The 19,519-nt window shown below is 42.3% G+C and overlaps 1 protein-coding gene across 2 annotated transcripts in view; it reads right to left on the bottom strand.

Moving 5' to 3' along the window:
- The window catches only part of cracd (capping protein inhibiting regulator of actin dynamics), a 79,698-nt gene extending 61,738 nt beyond the window's left edge, over positions 1–17,960 (bottom strand). For both annotated transcript variants that reach the window (XM_078398353.1, XM_078398336.1), the window contains exon 1: positions 17,762–17,960. In XM_078398353.1, coding sequence (XP_078254479.1) covers positions 17,762–17,771 — 10 coding nt within the window. In that variant the 5' untranslated portion in view covers positions 17,772–17,960. The remainder of the gene's footprint in view (positions 1–17,761) is intronic.
- Between the last annotated feature and the right edge of the window lie 1,559 nt (positions 17,961–19,519).

Genomic DNA, 19,519 nt, shown 5'->3' on the forward strand with positions numbered 1-19,519 from the left:
GATGCAAGCAGGAGAAAATACACTGATCTGAGCACAACATATTGTTTGTGAAGACATAAACAGAAGTTTGAATATTATTTCCATAAATATATCTTAATTTTTAAGTTGTGGAGTTCTGGGTTAAAGAGATATCTTGCTTGTAACAAACCAGCAACTCAGTTGAGCATAAATTGTGACCAATATTTTTAACCTATCAAAGTTCATGTGTAAATGCAAGATTATTTACTAGAGTGGTCCCCTGGAAATCAGATCAACCATGCAAAGTAATACAGTGGCTGAAATAGATAGAACACATAAACAGGTGAAGCGGCATCTAGGAGAGAGGGAATGGGTGAAGAAGGGTCTCGACCCGAAACATCACCCATTCCCTCTCTTCTAGATGCTGCCTGACCTGCTGAGTTACTCCAGCATTTTTTGATACCTTCGATTTGTACCAGCATCTGCAGTTATTTTCCGACATAAACAGGTGAGTACATTTATAACAATTGATCCCTCTTACTCATTTTAAGTAATATATTGTTTGGGAAAATATGTGACTATAGAATTGTTTAAATTAATCAATTTGATTAAGCCAAGCTTTGTGCATTTTTGAACAACTTCAGTTTTAATGAACAAATAATTATAATTTAGCCATCCACATTAAGAGGAGCTGACATGCAGATTTAATAAGCTTCACTAAATTTTTAATCACATGCTATGGTAGATATGTAGAATAAATGCCCTGTTGATGTTCCCATAATTAACATCAAAAAGAACTGGATATATATATTTTAGAACTAATTAATATTTAAGAAGATGAAATAAAATGCAAATGATCAAATGCAGGAACCCATGAATGATTTGTGGGAGGGAAATGATCATAGTTTGGCAGCTTGTGTATGAGGAGACTGAGTTATCACATTGGTACGCTCTTACTGTTGGAGGGGAAAAAATAACTTTCACAGGCATTAAATAAATATTTCCACTGGGAGGATAAAATAAATGTAACAGAAATAGGATGGGAGTGAGGAATGATGTACTTAATGCACTCAAGAGAAAAGAAGTAGGAAATTAAGGAGACTAATACCCAATGAACCCGCTGACCCTGGTAGACTGCAATACAACATTTTTACTTGTATATATATGGTAGCAGAGATATTCTAGATGGAGTGTGACATAAGGGAATGTGAAATTAACTATGTTCATTTTCATCCCACAGATCATTTATGCTGTATGATTCTATGACTCTAACTTTGGACACTAATAGGCATGGTGATTTGTGGAAAAACTGGAACCAAAGCACAAGAACAGTCATAAAACTCTTAAATACTGGAGTAGGCACTTGGGGTCAAATAACTAGTCTTGATTCTATTTTTTATGTTCTCAGTTTCATTTTGCTCCATTGTATAGTTTAGAGATACAGCAGGGAAACAGGCCCCGAGGCCCCGAGGCCCACCGACACCATGCCGATCAACAATCACCTCTACACTAATTCTATGTTACCTCATTTTACCATCCTACACACTCGGGGCAATTTACAGAAGCCAATTAACCTACAAACGTGCACATCTTTGGGATGTGGGAGAAAACCAGAGCACCTGGAGAAAACCCACCTGGACACTAATTCCATCAGGTGGCGTCAGCAATGGCTGTCTCGCCTAGTCTGTCTGCCCCTTCCTTCTTTGTTGTTTGATAGTATGTGTTAAATGTATGTTTTGGTGTTGTTTAGCTTGTTTTATGTAGGGGTGGGGGTTGTCGGAAACTTTTTTAAATCTCTTACCTCGATGGAGATGCAATTTTTTCCCATAACGTATTTCCGTCCGCACTGCGTCCTAACATCGAGGAGTTGGTGACCTTTGCTGGAGACCGACTTCGGAAGCTCCAACCATGGGAGCCTGCAGGACTTTCCATTGTGGAGTTCGCAGTCCCTAGTTAGAGACTGACTTTGGGAGCTCCAAGCCGCAGGAGCTTCGATCGCCCCGACTGCGGATGGTTCGACTGCCCCAACCACAGGAGAATAAAGAGGGAAGAAGATTGGACTTTATTGCCTTCCATCACATCGAGGAATCCACTGTGGTGGATGTTTATGTTAACTTTTATGTAGTTGTGTGTCTTGTTGCTTTTTTTGTTTTAGTATGGCTGTATGGTAAATCGAATTTCACTGTACCTTAATTGGTACACGTGAAAATAAACTGACCTTGAAACGGTCCCAGGGAGAACATGCGAAATTCGCACAGACAGCACTCATGGTCAGGATCAAACCCAGGTCTCTGACACTGTGAGGCAGCAGCACTACCGTTATGCCAGTGTGCTTTAAAAAGTCAGAAAAACATCAGAGCTGCATTCTCCTCCAGATTGTTACTCGGATCAATTGAACAACTCTTCTGCCCTGGCAACAGTGTTAATGCCGGCCCTTATCTGCATATTCCAATACAAGTCCCAGTTTCCAACAATGGCATCAGTCTGCATCAGTGTTGCATGTCTTGTCCAGTCTCCAGTGGTGCCAGCTGCTGCTGTCCTGCTTCGTGGAGCCCAGATGTTCAAAACATGCAATCCTCTGCACACTTTGCAGTAAAATGGCTGGAAATCTGACAACGGGTCTTCGATCTGAAACATTAATTCTTATCTTCCCACAGATGCTTCCTGGCCTTTTGATTGTACCCCACACTTTCTGTTTTCCTTTCAGATTTCCAGCATCTGGAGTTGATTTGATCTTCATTACAGGCTGGGAAATATGCCTCTGAAATTCTATCCATATAGTAATTCCTATTTAATTGGATGGAAGACATTTGGAGAAAAACAACTAGTTGTGCTTTTGTCATTTATTTGTTAATTTTAATTGATTTGATCATTTTAACGTGGCGATGTGCTTTTTAAATGTAACATTTCAAGAAAACATATTTTTGTGTGTTCTATTTGTGAACACCTGATGCGTGGCCTCAGTGGGTCTATGGTTATCAGTGGGTTTGTTCAATCTGGCTGTTCACACTGAGACAATAGACAATAGACAATAGGTGCAGGAGTAGGCCATTCGGCCCTTCGAGCCAGCACCACCATTCAATGTGATCATGGCTGATCATTCTCAATCAGTACCCCGTTCCTGCCTTCTCTCCATACCCCCTGACTCCGCTATCCTTAAGAGCTCTATCTAGCTCTCTCTTGAATGCATTCAGAGAACTGGCCTCCACTGCCTTCTGAGGCAGAGAATTCCACAGATTCACAACTCTCTGACTGAAAAAGTTTTTCCTCATCTCCGTTCTAAAGTTGGTCCTTTGTACCACCCCGGTACTGTGTTCTTCTTATCGAGTCAACATCACAAGATTAGAAATTGTTCAGCTGGAACTGAGCACATTTCTCGGCATCTGCACACGATTGTGTTTTGCACTCTTGTGCTTCTTGTGCGTGGTGGCGGAAAGATTGGTGGAAACAGGACCATGATGTGAACCCAGTACTGCGCTGGGGCATAACAAAGTGATTGGAGCTGGGCTCTCAGTAGAAGATTGCACCAGAGGCTATGATGGACCAAACTCCTTGGCCCAGGAGTAAGCAGCCAGCGTTTCCAGGCCATAATTTGGGAAATTCAGAGGGTGCACTATTAGGAAACAAGTGGTGTTTCACTCATTCTGAAATCCAAATATGAAAACAGAATTCAACTTAGTTCCGTAAAGGTAGTAAAATTCTTCCTGTGAAAAGTTTGGCAGAAGGGGTTTTCTGCATTCAAAATCATCTCAGAGGTTCAAAAAGATAATAATCAAACAATTGGATTTATTTACCTACATCGATAGTGTTAGTACACTTTGTATTAACTTTTTGTTTAATGCCCATTATTTCTGTGTTTATGATAAAATCTTGGACTGAAAATAATAAGCAAAATATAGTTTTTTAATGATATATTCAGATCTTGGTCTTTGTCATCTCTAGTGACCTACTGGACACCTTGCCAAGAATCAATCCCTCTTCAATCCATCGTCTCTGCTGATTCCACCCTAACAGATATAGTATTTCAATAAACTGAAGTTAAATTGGCTATTGCTGGGGAAATGAAATATCAACTCATAACCTTATGATAACCTTCAACCCTTTAGTGGCTATTCATTGATGAGAATGGACGAAGAGGGTACATTTTAGCTAAATTCGATAAGCTTCTTCATTGATCATAGCACAGATAAGTGCAGGGCTTAGCTATACAATTTATTTTAAAGAAGACCTTTTGCAAAATATAGCTCTGTGGCAAAAGAGGTGTTGACACAACAACTGGAAAATCAGTTCTGATAATGATTCACCCAATCCATTATGGGGAGAGGATGGGCAGGCTGGGTTTCTTTTTCGTAGAGCAAAGAAGGCTGAATTGGGGGGTGGGGGAATATGTATGAGCCTATACACAGTATGCCTCTCCTGAGAGAGGAACATGAAATTATGAGGCATACTGTATATAGGCCCATACATGTTCCATAGTATGGCTGTCAAAAACAAAAGAACATTGTTTTAAGGAGAAAGGCAGGAGATTTTAAAAGGAACTCGCGATGAAGCTTTTTTTTTTGCACAGATATCTGGAACTTGCTGTCAAAGGAGATAGTGGAATCTGATCCATTGACAATCTTTGAGAGGCATTTGGACAGATAATTAAATAGGCAAGGCATAGAGGGATACTGTCCCCATGCGGCACTAACGTCTGTGGTGATGAAGTGCTTTGAGAGATTAGTTATGGCAGATATCAAGTCCTACCGTAGCAAGAACCTGGACCCACTACAATTGGCCCACTGCCATATTAGATCAACCTCGCTGGCTCTCCATTATGCACTGGTCCACTTGCACAATAGAAGCACATTTGCCAGGTTGTTGTTCATTGACCACAACTTGAAGTCAACCCCAATATCCCCTCAAACTTGTTACTCTCAGAGAATTGAGTCTCTGCACATTCTTTTGCAACTGGATGCTCGACTTCCTCATCAACAGACCACAATCGGTACAAATTGGCAAAATCAATTCCTCCTTGATAACCATCAGCACAGGCGCACCTCAAAGTCGTGTGCTCAGTCCCCTGCTCTGCTCCCTCTATAGCATGGCTGCGAAGCCGGACACGGTTCCAACTCCATCTTTAAATTCACCAACGACTTCACTATTGTTGAACAAATTATGAGTAATGATGAGTCAGAATATTGGAGGGAGATCGATCATCTGATTGTATGGTGAAAGGCAGGAGATTTTAAAAGGAACTTGTGATGAAGCTCTCAATGTCAGTAAGACCATGGAGCTGTTGTTGTTATCTGGGCGAGTTGGAGCTGTTATCTGGGCGAGTACTAAAGTCCCTGCATGCTTCAAAAGATCCATTATTGTACCGGTGCCAAAGAATGCCTCTCCAGCGTGTTTAAATGGTTACTGACCGGTGGGCCTCACCTCGGTTGTCATGAAATGCTTCGAGAGACTAATCAAGAAGCACATCTGTGCCCTCCTTCCTCGCAACATGGACCCACTACAGTTCACATACCGTCCGAACAGGTCCATGGATGATGCGGTCTCCCAGGTTCTGCACACCGCTCTCTCTCTCATCTGGACAGCCAGGGGGGCTATGTGAGGATGCTGTTCATTGATTTTAGTTCAGCTTTCAACACAATAGTCCCCAGCAGACTGGCTGAGAAGCTGCTGGAACTGGGGCTTAGCACCCCTCTGTGTGCCTGGGTCCTGGACTTTCTCACCGCCAGGCCCCAAGTGGTCAGGATGGGGGAACACACATCTAGCCCCCCTCACCCTGAACATAGGATCCCCCCAGGGTTGCGTCCTTTGCCCCCTACTGTACCCCCTGTACACACATGTAGTATAAGAAAATAACTGCAGATGCTGGTACAAATCAAAGGTATTTATTCACAAAATGCTGGAGTAACTCAGCAGATCAGGCAGCATCTCGGGAGAGAAGGAATGGGTGACGTTTTGGGTCGAGACCCTTCTTCAGACTGAAGGGTCTCTCTGAAGAAGGGTCTCGACCCGAAACGTCACCCATTCCTTCTCTCCCGAGATGCTGCCTGACCTGCTGAGTTACTCCAGCATTTTGTGAATAAATACCCTGTACACACATGACTGTGTGGCCAGGTTCAGCTGAAACTCCATCATCAAGTTTGCTGATGACACTGTGGTGGTGGGCCGGATCTACGACAACGATGAGAAGGCCTACTGGGAGGAGGTGGCTAATCTGGCACTCTGGTGTCAGGACAATAGCCTCCTCTTGAATGCCAAAAAAACTAAGGAGCTGATTGTGGACTTTAGAAGGGCTCAACATCCGAGGACGTACACACCACTGGAGATAAATGGGTCTACTGTGGATAGATAGGGTGAGCAGTTTTATATACTTGGGAGTCCACATCAAAGAGGATCTGACATGGGCAACGCACATTGCCGCACTGGTGGGTAAGGCAAAGCAGCGCCTTTACCATCTTAGACAGCTGAGGAAATTCACCAATGCCTCTACTTTCTTAGAAAATTGAGGAGATTTGGTATGTTTACGAATACTCTCCTGAACATTGACTGGATAGCACGCAAACAAAAGCTTTTCACTTTACCTTAGTACATGAAACAACAATAAACTAAACTAATCTAAACAAAAACTAAACTAAACAGGAGTATGGTAGAGAACATATTGACTGGTTTCATCATGGCCTGGTTCAGCGACTCGAAAGTCCAGGAATGAAGATTACATGAAATAGTGGACACTGCCCATTCCTGACTTCCCCACTATCGAAGGGATCTATAGGAAGGGCAGCCTCAAAAAAACAGCCAGCATCATCAAGGACCTACACCACCACCCTGGGCATACTCTCATTTCACTCCTGCCATTGGATGGAAGGTATAGGAGTCTAAAAACTGTGACCTCTAGGTTCAGGAACAGCTTCTTCCCGATAACAAACAGGTCATTAAACACCACAAACATCAACTAAACTTGGAACTGTCTTGGTTGCACTGGGGACTTTGGACTTTTGTTTTGTGCTAAAATTGGAATTTTTAAAATTTAACTTTTTTTGTGTGTTTTTATTAAGTTATCTAATTATAAAGAACTGTGTTTACAGACTTGTAATGATGCAGCAAGTAAGAATGTCTTTGTTCTGTTTTGGAACATATGGCAATTAAACACTCAGGACTCTTGAATTGGGTAGATGGACAAAAACTCCGATATGGATTTGCGGGCCAGAGGGCCAATTTCTGAGATGTGTGACTGCGATTCTATTACTGTATGAAGTTAACCAGTTATAATGCAAAGTGAGTAGCCACCTGCAAAAATGCATAGATTTGGAAAATCTACTTCAATACTTCATCTATATACTAAAACGTTTGTTTGTTTGTTCCTGAACTACAGCCAAAATGGTACACGATAGCGCGACAATTTTAGGCCCAACTTACTCACTGTTGCCCCTTTGATGCTTTTATTATCCTCCTTTATATTATTGGCTAGTTTACCCTCGTACCTCATCTTTTCTCCCCGTATTGCCTTTTTAGTTATCTTCTGTTGCTCTTTAAAAGAGTCCCAATCCTCTGGCTTCCCACCCTTCTTTGCTATGTTATACTTCTTCTCCGGAGGAGCCAGCGCTGCCGTCGCAGCTGCGGCTTGCCTGCAGTCCATCTGTCTTTTGTGTTGTTTGTTGTTTGTTGTTTTTGTATGAATTGTAGTTTTAATATGGTGTAGTGTTTGTATGTTATGTTTGGGGGAGGGGGTGGGAGGGAACGGGAACTGTAAAAAATTCTCTCTCCCGAACGGAGACGCGACCTTTGTTTCTGTGTCGTGTCTCCGTTCCCGCTGCGGCCTACCACCGGCCATGCACCTGGGACCACCTGGGGCTCTGGTTCGCAGAGCCCACGGCCCGGACTCACCACCTGCGGCGCTGGCTGCCTGCGGATGCTGCAGGAGCGGCTGCGACTCGTCTCCGGAGGCTCCGGCGCGGGCCACGTGGACGTCGGAAGCCCGCAGGCCCCTGGGTGGGGGCCGACATCGGGAGCACCGGCAGCGGCAGAGGCAGCGTGTTCGCCCGCCCCGAATCGCGGGGCTTGGGTCGGCCCGCCACGGACCTTTCACCGTCCGGCGCGGCCTGAAATAGGCCGCGGACCTTTCACCATCCGGCGCGGCGCTCCAATGTTGGGAGCCCCGACCGCCCCGACGTGGCAAGTTCAACAGCTTAACCGCGGGAAAAGACGGCAGGGAAGAGAAAAGACATTCTGGCCTTCCATCACAGTGAGAAGGGACTGGAGGAGACTCACTGTGATGGATGTTTCTTTTGTTTGGTGTTAGTGTATGATTGTATGTGTTATTGCATTTTTATTGATTATTCTTATTGGTCTTAGTGTTTCAACTGCGGGTAATGTTTCATTTCACTACACATTTATGTGTATGTGACAAATAAACGACTATTGACTGCTGACTATTGACTTTTATTTTTATGCTGTCCTTGACTTCCATTGTCAGCCACGGGTGCCTCTTACTCCTCTTAGAATCTTTCCTCCTCTTTGGGATAAATTGATCCTGCAACTTCTGCATTATTCCCAGGAATACCTGCCATTGCTGTTCCACAGTCTTCCCTGCTAGGGCCTCCTTCCAGTCAATTTTGGCCAGCTCCTGCCTCATGCCTCTGTAATCCCCTTTGCTATACTGTAATACTGACACCTCCGATTTTCCCTTCTCCCTCTCAATTTGTAGAGTAAAACTTAGCATATTGTGGTCACTGCCTCCTAATGGCTCATTTACCTCAAGTCCCCTTATCAGGTCAGGTTCATTACATAACACTAAATCCAGAATTGCCTTCTCCCTGGTAGGCTCCAGTACAAGCTGTTCTAAGAATCCATCTCGGAGGCACTCCACAAACTCTCTTTCCTGGGGTCCATTACCAACCTGATTTTCCCAGTCTACCTGCATGTTGAAATCTCCCATGACCACCGTAGCATTACATTTGCGACATGCCAATTTTAGCTCCTGATTCAACTTGCACCCTATGTCGAGGCTACTGTTTGGGGGCCTGTAGATGACTCCCATTAGGGTCTTTTTACCCTTACAATTCCTCATCTCTATCCATACTGATTCTACATCTCCTGATTCTATGTCACTCCTTGCAAGGGAGTGAATATCATTCCTTATCAACAGAGCTACCCCGCCCCCTCTCCCCACCTGCCTGTTTTTTCTGTACGTTGTGTACCCCTGAATATTCAGCTCCCAGCCCTGGTCCTCTTGTAGCCATGTCTCAGTGATTCCCACAACATCATACTTGCCAATGTCTAACTGAGCCTCAAGCTCATCCACTTTATTATTTTATTTTTTTATTTTATTTTTTTATTTTTTTCCCCTAGAGAACACCATGTCTCATTCCCTCTACCCTGGAGTACTGTGTGCAGTTTTGGTCTCCAAATTTGAGGAAGGATATTCTTGCTATTGAGGGCGTGCAGCGTAGGTTTACTAGGTTAATTCCCGGAATGGCGGGACTGTCATATGTTGAAAGACTGGAGCGACTAGGCTTGTATACTCTGGAATTTAGAAGGATGAGAGGGGATCTTATCGAAACGTATAAGATTATTAAGGGGTTGGACACGTTAGAGGCAGGAAGCATGTTCCCAATGTTGGGGGATTCCAGAACCAGGAGCCACAGTTTAAGAATAAGGGGTAGGCCATTTACAACAGAAATTAGGAAAAACTTTTTTAGTCAGAGAGTTGTGAATCTGTGGAATTCTCTGCCTCAGAGGGCAGTGGAGGCCAATTCTCTGAATACATTCAAGAGAGAGCTAGATAGAGCTCTTAAGGATAGCGGAGTCATGGGGTATGGGGAGAAAGCAGGAACGGGGTACTGATTGAGAATGATCAGCCATGATCACATTAAATGGCGGTGCTGGCTCGAAGGGCCGAATGGCCTACTCCTGCACCTATTGTCTATTGTCTATTGTGCTGTTAGTTCCAGAAGATATTTGTACAATTATATTTATTTTTATATTTTATTTTTATAATCTCTCATGTTTATTCTTTTGCAAATACGAATGAACCTGGAAGATATTCAGAAAGTGAGAAACGATTAGGCAAAATAACTAAATATATGTGAACCTAATTTGGCAGTGGCCAAAAGATCGTACAGTATATAGAATTGCACAGAGCTTTCAATACAGAAATTGCTTACATCAGTCACTTTGGCTTCCTCCTGGTCTATTACATCTAACCACATCAATGTATCCTATTTTTATCCCTTGCATTTCTTTAGCTTTCCCCTAAATGCATTCAATGTTATCAGCTCAAATAATCTATCCAGTGGCAGCCTACACATTCTAACTACTCCATCTGTTATAAATAATGAATGTCCACTTACAAAGTTATAGGTTTACTGAGAGCAGCCCACATGTTCTTGTAAAACATATGCCCTCTCTAATAATTTTATGGAGCTTTTTGCAACATGGTTTGTACTTTGATTGAAGGACTGAAAGTAGAGAGCATATTATGGCTTTTTTTTCAGACTTAGATGTGAACAGTCTCCTAGGGAGAAGAGGGTTGGGGAGTCTGAAGTGGTAAATAACACAGCAGGCAAAAAGTACATAACGGAATGAAGGAAAATATCCAAGGGAAACATTAAGGAGGCGAGAAAGGCTAATGGACAACACGAAGGGTGATAAATAGCATAATGAGAAACATCTCATAAACACACAAAGGAATAGTACAAAATTGAGCCAGTTGAAAATGGAGAAGGATTTTCTGTTATGAAGATGAATGGACAGTAAAAATATGAAATGAGTGCGCTGAACAGTAACCACAAAGGAAATTTAACCCATTTAATCATCTAACCAAATCGATCCCAGCACCACTCTTGTGGGATCCAATTGTTTTTGGCTCTATTACTCTATGTGGATATATATTTCAACTAATGATTAACCTTCAGCTAACAAGGGGCACAGTAGTAGAGTTGCTGCCTTACAGTGGCAGAGACCGGCATTCAATCCTGACTACGGGTGCTGTCTATATGGAGTTTGTACATTCTCCCCGTGACTGTGTGGGTTTTCCCCGGGTGCTCAGGTTTCCTCCCACACTCCAAAGATGCACAACCTTGTAGGCTGATTGGCTTCAGAAAAGATTGTAAATTGTCCCGAGTGTGCAGGATAATGCTAGAGTATGGGGATCGCTGGTCAGCGTGGACTCGGTGGGCCGAAGGGCCTGTATCTCTAAAGTAAACTAAACTAAGAATCTTTCAATCTCTTCCCTAACATAGTTTATATCTATTCTTCCTGGTTCAACCCTTACACAGGGTTTTGAAGACGTTAAATGTCTTGGAAGATCACCATTATCACCTTCTTAGACCATTTACACCAAGTTTCTCCCACCTTTTCACAAAATTCCTTCTTCTGATGCTGCACATAGGCCTCTTAATAAGATACAAAATGCTGGAGTAACTCAGTGGGACAGGCAGCATCTCTGGATAGAAGGAATGGGTGATGTTTCGGGTCAAGACTCTTCTTCAGACTGATGTCAGGGGAGAGGGAGATACATAGATAAGAAATTGTAAGGTCTGAAACCAGGACAAATGGGATGGAGATCAAGGAAAATGTAGAATAGATAATTGTTAGCTGGGAGCAAGTAACAACAATGCAAACAGAGATAAAATGAAATCGGAGACAGTCAGACTGGTCGGAGAACTGGGAAGGTGGAGGGATAGTGAGAGAGGGAAAGCAAGGGTTACTTGATGTTAGAGGGGTTAATGTTCCTACCGCTGGGTTGTAAACTGTCCAAGCGAAATACGAGGTGCTGTTCCTCCCATTTGAGCTGGGCCTCACTCTGACAATGGAGGAGGCCCAGGACAGAAAGGTCCGTGTGGGATTGGGGGAGGGAGTGTTGATCAGGTAGGTTTAGGCGGACTGAGCGGAGGTGTTCAGCAAAATGATCACCGAGCCTGCGCTTGGTCTCGCCGATATATAGGAACCTGGAACAGCGGATACAATTGGCCTCTTGGCTCTTCTTTGGTTTGGAACCACTGCTTAAATATTGTTACTTATTCGCCATCAAAAATGGACAAGATATTCAAGATGATTTTGATTAGAGGAGTAAGGTGGTTGGTCATCTCCATTGTACTATATTCTTTTCTTTAGTTAATTATAGTTTAATATCCTACTGTTTTATTGTGTTCAGCTCTACTTTGGTTAGAAATGTTTCAAATAGATTCAACAAACATTCAAGGGTTCTCTCGGTTTCATTCTAAGCTGTCTCTGCACCATTTATGATGTGTGCATGAAATTTATTTTCTTTTTCCATGTAAATCTCATAACATAAGGGGCGTGGAAAAATGCTGAGCATGAAACTGCTGATGGGTAGCTAAATCATACCCTGTGGCTTAACTGATAGGTAATGCTGTACAAAACATAGAAAGTCTCTGGCATTCAGGAAGATTCAGAAATATTTATGAAGCTCATCTGTTTATAAATAGATTCTAACAATTACAAAGACAAAAAATACTAACATTTACTAATTTGCTGTGGAGGAGAACATTTATGATAGATTAAGGTATAGGTAAAAATAGAGATCCAATCTAGTCCCAGCTCTTCATATGTACTCCCTGGCAACGGGGCTGGGATATAGGCACAACTTTATATTCTGCCACTGGACTTCATGAAGCTTTACATGAGGAACTAAGGCAATTTTTGGTCCATTTTTAAGCAGAGAGATGTACGGGGAATTAGATTTAATTTTTGTGGCATGCATTTTAAATTAATTGTGAGAGGAAAAGGTCAGGGTAAAGTGAGATCCCCCCTCATTCTTCTAAACTCCAGCGAGTACAGGCCCAGTGCCGACAAACGCTCATCATAGGCTAACCTAATTCCTGGGATCATTCTTGTAAACCTCCTCTGGACCCTCTCCCGAGCCAACACATCCTTCCTCAGATATGTGACCAAAACTGCTCACAATATTCCAAATGTGGCCGTACCAGCGCCTTGTAAAGCCTCAACATTACATCCCAGTTTTTGTATACAAGCCCTCTTGAAATAAATGCTAGCATTGAGTTTGTTTTCTTTACTACTGATAGTGGAGCATGGTAGAGGATCCCAAAGGTTCACCATTATTTTGATGAAGCAATTTCATCTCAACTTGATCCTAAATGACCTATTCCATATTTGCAAACCGCACCCCCAATCCTTAAGTACTTAGTCAGGAACAAATATTTTCCTCTACACTGCAAGAGATTGAGATCTCCTCTCATTCTTCCAAACTTGAACACACCTTCAAGTTAATTTAATCTCCCTTCATATGGCAAACGTCATCTCTGGAAAAAGAACCTAACAAATCTTCCTCTACAGGAAGTATATACTTCCTTGGATATGGAAACCCAACTTGTACACACAACTCCAGGTATGGTCCCACCACCATCTGTATAATTTAAATGACTTCCTTACCCTAGTTATCAAACCCTTTTGTAACAAAGAATAATATATCATGTGCCTGCATGCTGACCTTCAATCATCCGTATACAAGCACACCTTTCAATGTGAAATTCACTCAGTCTTTTGGCATTTCACAAATACCGCATCTTTCATTTTAGATTACATACATTTCCTATAACTGATGGCAGCCAACCGGTTATAGTTCCCCATTTTCTTCCCTCTCCTATTTTTTAATAGCAAAGTCATAATTAGTACACTCCAGCCTATGGGAACAATCACAGAACCTACAGAACCTTGGAAGATAACCAGAGTATCCACTGCAATCCATCTTTCTATGTCATTCATTACTTTTTTTTGGAAATACAGCATGGAAACAGGCCCTTCGGACAACTGAGTCTGCACCAACCAACCTGTCCATTAGTTAGTTTAGTTTAGAGATACAGCGCGGAAACAGGCCCTTCGGCCCACCGAGTCTGCGCTGACCAGCGATCTCCGCACACTAACAGTATCCTACACACACAAGGGACTATTTTTACATTTACCAAGCCAATTTACCTACATACCTGTACGTCTTGGAGTGTGGGAGGAAACCGAAGATCTCGGAGAAAACCCATGCGGTCACGGGGAGAACGTACAAACTCCGTACAGACAGCATCTGTAGTCGCGATCGAACCCAGGTCTCCGGCGCTGCAAGCGCTGTAAGGCAGCAACTCTACCGCTGTGCCACCCAAGTTCTATCCTGCACGCTAGGGATAATTTACAGGAGCCAATTAACCTACAAACCTACATATCTTTGGAATGTGGGACGAAAGCGGACCATCCAGAAAAACCCCCACATGATCACAAGGAGAACAAACTCCGTACAGACCTGTAGTCAGATTTGAACCCGGGTCTTTGGTGCTGTAAGGCAGCAGCTCTACCGCTGAGCCATTGTGCCACCCTCTAGTTCTATCTCGCCTTCCTTATCAATTTCATGGTCATTCTTAAATGATTTCCAAATCCTCGGTTCATTCCTATTTCTGGCAACATCCAAAGGCTCTTCTTTTGATTTGGCACTTAATTTCCCTGTAAATCACTTTACCCTTTTTTGGTTTTGCGTCTTTTTCTTACAACTAGTATGTTATTTCTTTAAATGCCTTTTAGTGTATCGTTCAAATCAATCACTGCCAATTCTCTTCTCATAATCTAATATGTTCCTTTGTGTAGATTTAAGACCACATTTTAGAATTGATTTGCACTGCTTTCAGACTTGATATAAAATTCTATCATGCCCAGATCACACACCCCCTTAGACCTCTTGAGAATAAGATCATCAATCAGTCCCTTCTCATTTTATGACGCAAGATCAAAATAACCTGAAGAAGGGTCTCAACCCGAAGCGTCACCCATTCCTTCTCTCCAGAGCTGCTGCCTGACCCGCTGAGTTACTCCAGCATTTTGCGTCTACCTTCGATTTAAACCGGCATCTGCAGTTTTCTTTCCTACTATAACCTTTTTTTAGTTGATTCAGCACCAAGGGGGAAGAAATAATGAAGCAGACATGGCAGAGTTTCAGAAGCTATTTTGTGTAACAAGTAGTACAGGGTGTGCAACAAAGACTGAAACGTCAGTAACCTGAAATGCTCACCCTGTTTGATCTTCACAAATGCTGAACTTTTCAGGCATTATCTTGTGAACAAAGGCTTGACTTTCAGCTCTTGACAAAATACTAAAATTCTTTAGACACAAGAGACTGCAATCTTGAGCTTAAAGCAAAGTGCTGGAGGAACTCAGTGGGTCCAGCAGCATCCGTGGAGAAAATGGACAGACGAAATTCCAACAAAACTCATCTCAAAATTCCTGAACCTATGACTTAGCACTCCACCCTGCAACTGGATCATCAACCCTTTAACCCAAAGACCACAATCAGTAAAATAGGTAACTAGGGCCACAGTTTAAGAATAAGGGGTAGACCATTTAGAATGGAGAGGAGGAAAAACTTTTTCACCCAGAGAGTTGTGAATCTGTGGAACTCTCTGCCTCAGAAGACCGATTCTCTGGATGCTATCAAGAGAGAGTTAGATAGAGCTCTTAAAGATAGCAGAGTCAAGGGATATGAGGAGAAGGCAGGAACGGGATACTGATTGTGGATGATCAGCCATGATCACAGTGAATGGCGGTGCTGGTTCGAAGGGCTGAATGGCCTACTCCTGCACCTATTGTCTATTGTCAAACATCCTCCATGATAAATTTCCACATTGGTGCCCAACAAAGATGCATTCACAGCCCCTGACTTTACTCCATTTGACTCATGACTATGCAGACAAATTCTGCACCAACTCCATTTACACGTTTGCAGATGACACTACCATAATGAGCCAGAGAGCTCAGTAACATGGCATCAGGATAGTAACCTCTCCCTCAAAGACACCAAAACAAAGGAGCTAGTCATTCACTTTTGGAAGCTGGGTAGAATACACACCCCAGTCTGCATTAAGGGTGCTGAAGAGGAGATGGTTGAAAGCTTTAACTTCCTAGCATAAATAGCACCATCGATTTGTCCTGGCCTGACCACATTAATGCAATGGCCAAGTAAGCACATCAACCCCTCTACTCCCTTACAAGATGAAGAAAATTCTGCATGTCTCCAATGACTCTTACCAAGTTCTACAGAAACACCAAAGTATCATACGCATTATAACTTGGTTTCGGAAGAATTCTGCCCTAGACTGCAAGAAATTGCAGAGAGTGCTGGATGCAACCCAGTCCAATATGCAAACCTGTCTCCCCATAATAACTCTACCTACACTTCATGCTGCCTCGGGAAAACAGCAAATATAATCAATGACCCCTCCTAAATTGTGTGTCTTGTGTCTTTTACTCTGTACTGTTGTGGCTGCGTGGCAAATGATTTTCGTTCAATTCATTTTGAATGACAATAAAGGCATATTATTATTATTATTATTATTATTATTGTGGTCATTCCCTTTTTCTCCTCTCTACCATCAGGCAGAAGATGCAAAAGCCTGAAAACACACACTGCCAGTTTAAAGAAGTTTCTTCCCCGCTGTTATCAGCCGGTTGAATGGGCCTCTCATGAGCTAAGGATGCTTTCCCAAAGTGCCAATCTAACACATTGCAGCTCTTGCACTTTCTATCTGCACTCTCTCTGTGGCTGACAATATATTCTGCAGTCTGTTCCATTTCTCTTTTTGCACTACCTGTTGTACGGTTTGATTATACTCGCATATGATATGATTTACCTGGAAAGCAGGCGAAACAAAGGTGTTTCACTGGCTCCCCGTGCACGTGGCAATAATAAACCAATACAATCTCCTGACATGAGCTCCTCAGATTTGCATTTGGCATAATAAACCAAGCACTTCGAGATGGAGCCAGTGAGAATAGTAATGCCACTCACAGAAGTACAAGAACTAACGATTATGTCTGCAGTGACCATGCCACTGACCAGAAACAAACGTATGTTTGACAAAAGGGAGAGCAATAAGAGCAAAAGGCACACTGCTAAACAAAGCAGCATATCAGATGAAGCACGGTTTACAATTTCCATCTCCATTTACCTTCGACTAACAGGTCATTCCAGCTTAAAAATGCGCAACAGCTTCACACAAACTTTATTTTTCCAGGGAATATCACATCATTACAGATAGGTTAAAGTATAATGTTTGTTATTGGGGAGGGGAGAGGGGGGGTGGTGGGGGTGGACAGTTTTTCTGCGTGTTGTTCTGACTTTGCAATGCGGTCTTAACCTTCAAAATGTAGCTTTTTTATCGAGCTTTTTGCTAAAAGCAAATCTAAATGAATTAATTAATTGCAGCAAAGTAAATGTAATGCCTTTTTCTGAACGCTGGCTTTGTTTTTTTGCCTAACCTTCTCACACAGACGCACTTCTTGAAAATCATTAGCAATTAACAGAATTGCAATGAATTATTAACAACTGCAGATCTACGAGAAAGACCAGTAACTGTCATACAGGCCTGAGAAGCAGCATGGGGCGAAAAGTGAATACTGAAGGTAGACTTAATTATTTTTCTAATGCATTAATTTCATTTTTGAAAAAATGTGGCTGAAATAAATTGCCCAAAAATAACTGCTATTTAAAATGGCCATAGCAAATTAATTCTTCCACAAAAAATAAGACATTGTTACTTTACCCTGTTTGTTGATTCCCCCTTTCTCAATTCTTTCTGAATTATCATTGCCAAATTAAAACACACCAACTGAATTATTATTGCTTATTTTTACACCCGAGAACAATTGTACATTAAACTGGCTTTACAGCATAATAACCAAATAATAATTTTGAACTAGTACATTCTGCTTTGTATTTACCATATTGTAAAGCAACCAACTATCCCATTCTATTCAATATCTTATTAAAGACAAATTACATATATTCAAATCTTACCTGCCTGCATTTTATGTTCATTTACTTAGTTCCACACTAAATGTTGCACAATTTTTCTGGAGACATTCAGGTTTGGTGTCAGGTAACTAAGTTGCTTTGCTGACACTAACTATTGCTGGAACCATTAGAATCAAGTCTCGTCACCAGCTGCTCCATGCTTACGAGTTCAGATATCCTTACACCGAAAGAGCACAGATGTTCATCATCATTTTTTTTTAAAAACAGCTGACTGTAAATCTCCTAAAGCAGCAAATTATTGTCCAGTTTCTAAAAGGTTTCAGTAGCTCAGAATAGCCGATGCACTTGCTGGTTTAACATTCCCGCTAACACCCCTTTCTTCACGTCACACGGCCGAGCAGTAGTCAGTAGCAGCAAAAAACCCAGCCTCCACCAGGGCAATTTAAAATGGATCACCTGCTTCATGGAGAGAAGTTGCTAATCGATTATGCACTGAAACTTGGTGCAGCCAATGCCAATGCTCTGTGGGGGAGGACCACAATCTAGGTTTCCTCTGCTGCTGGATATTGGGGTGCAGGTGTGGTGGAGATGCCCTTCAAACAAGGGAAGGGATATCACCCCAAGGGGCCACATGAGTGGCAAGGGTGCCGGGAATAATGATAGATTTTGGGAAGACTACTAAATAAAATGCCAATGAATGTACGTGTAACCGCGGAGAATATCGGAGGAATTTTGCACAGTGCTTGGTTTGTACATATTTTTAATCCTGAATAAAGTTTATTTTGATTTTTTTTCTTAAATTTCTATTATTGGTTCCAATGTTTCTACAATGGCTTGGTACTCTGCAAAGTTTGTTTCGTTGCTAAAGTCAAGTCAAGTCAATTTTATTTGTATAGCACATTTAAAAACAACCCACGTTGACCAAAGTGCTGCACATCTGATTAGGAAAAAAAAGAAACATACAGTGGCACGAGACCAAATGCTGTGCTATTGCTGAAAGGCTTTGTCTCTCTGCACAAACCAGATGCTCCCAGATGCAAGTCCATCCGGAATTCACTTGAACTGCATCCAGGCACCATACGTCCATTCAAATATAAAATGCAACTAGAACTGATTCCATTACCTCAGTTTCCAGCAAGATTTTTTCCACCTACAGTGCATCATGCATATCAATGCCCAATATTCTAGGAGTACCTCGAGTTTCTTGCTGCTACTGCCTAACTCGAATACCTCGAATTTGCAGCAGTCTGCTGTGTCATCTGCACTTTGTTCACACTGAGAAACCAGAGGTTGACTTCTGGCAACATGACTCTTAATTCCCGCGCATATGTGGACAAAATGCACACACTGACAGGCATGTTTCTGCAGAAAACAAAGTGGAGCAGAAGAAAAGTATGCTGAAATGATAATTCTGTTACCTAGCCTGTTCCAGATAAATCCTACTCTTCTTGGCTAACCAAGTACCAATATTTGCAGCGGCACTTTACACACTCCAAAGCCTCACCTTCAGGAGTGGACAGTTCCTGCCAGTCGCTGCACATTGAGCAGCAACAGAAAAACAGAAGTGAGAGGAGGAGCAATGGATCAAGGCAACCTAGAAAACATCCTCCTTTTGTAATCAAGACATCCACTGCATTGCCGAGAAGCACAACCAGATTTTCTCCATTTACTGCAATTTTATTTACTATATAATAAAAGAAAGATAATAAAAGCTGGAGTAACTCAGCGGGACAGGCAGCATCTCTGGAGAGAAGGAATTGGTGACGTTTCGGGTTGAGACCCTTCAGAAACGTCACCCAT

The sequence above is a fragment of the Rhinoraja longicauda genome, chromosome 1 (genome assembly GCF_053455715.1).
Source record: "Rhinoraja longicauda isolate Sanriku21f chromosome 1, sRhiLon1.1, whole genome shotgun sequence".
NCBI classification, from domain to species: domain Eukaryota; kingdom Metazoa; phylum Chordata; class Chondrichthyes; order Rajiformes; family Arhynchobatidae; genus Rhinoraja; species Rhinoraja longicauda.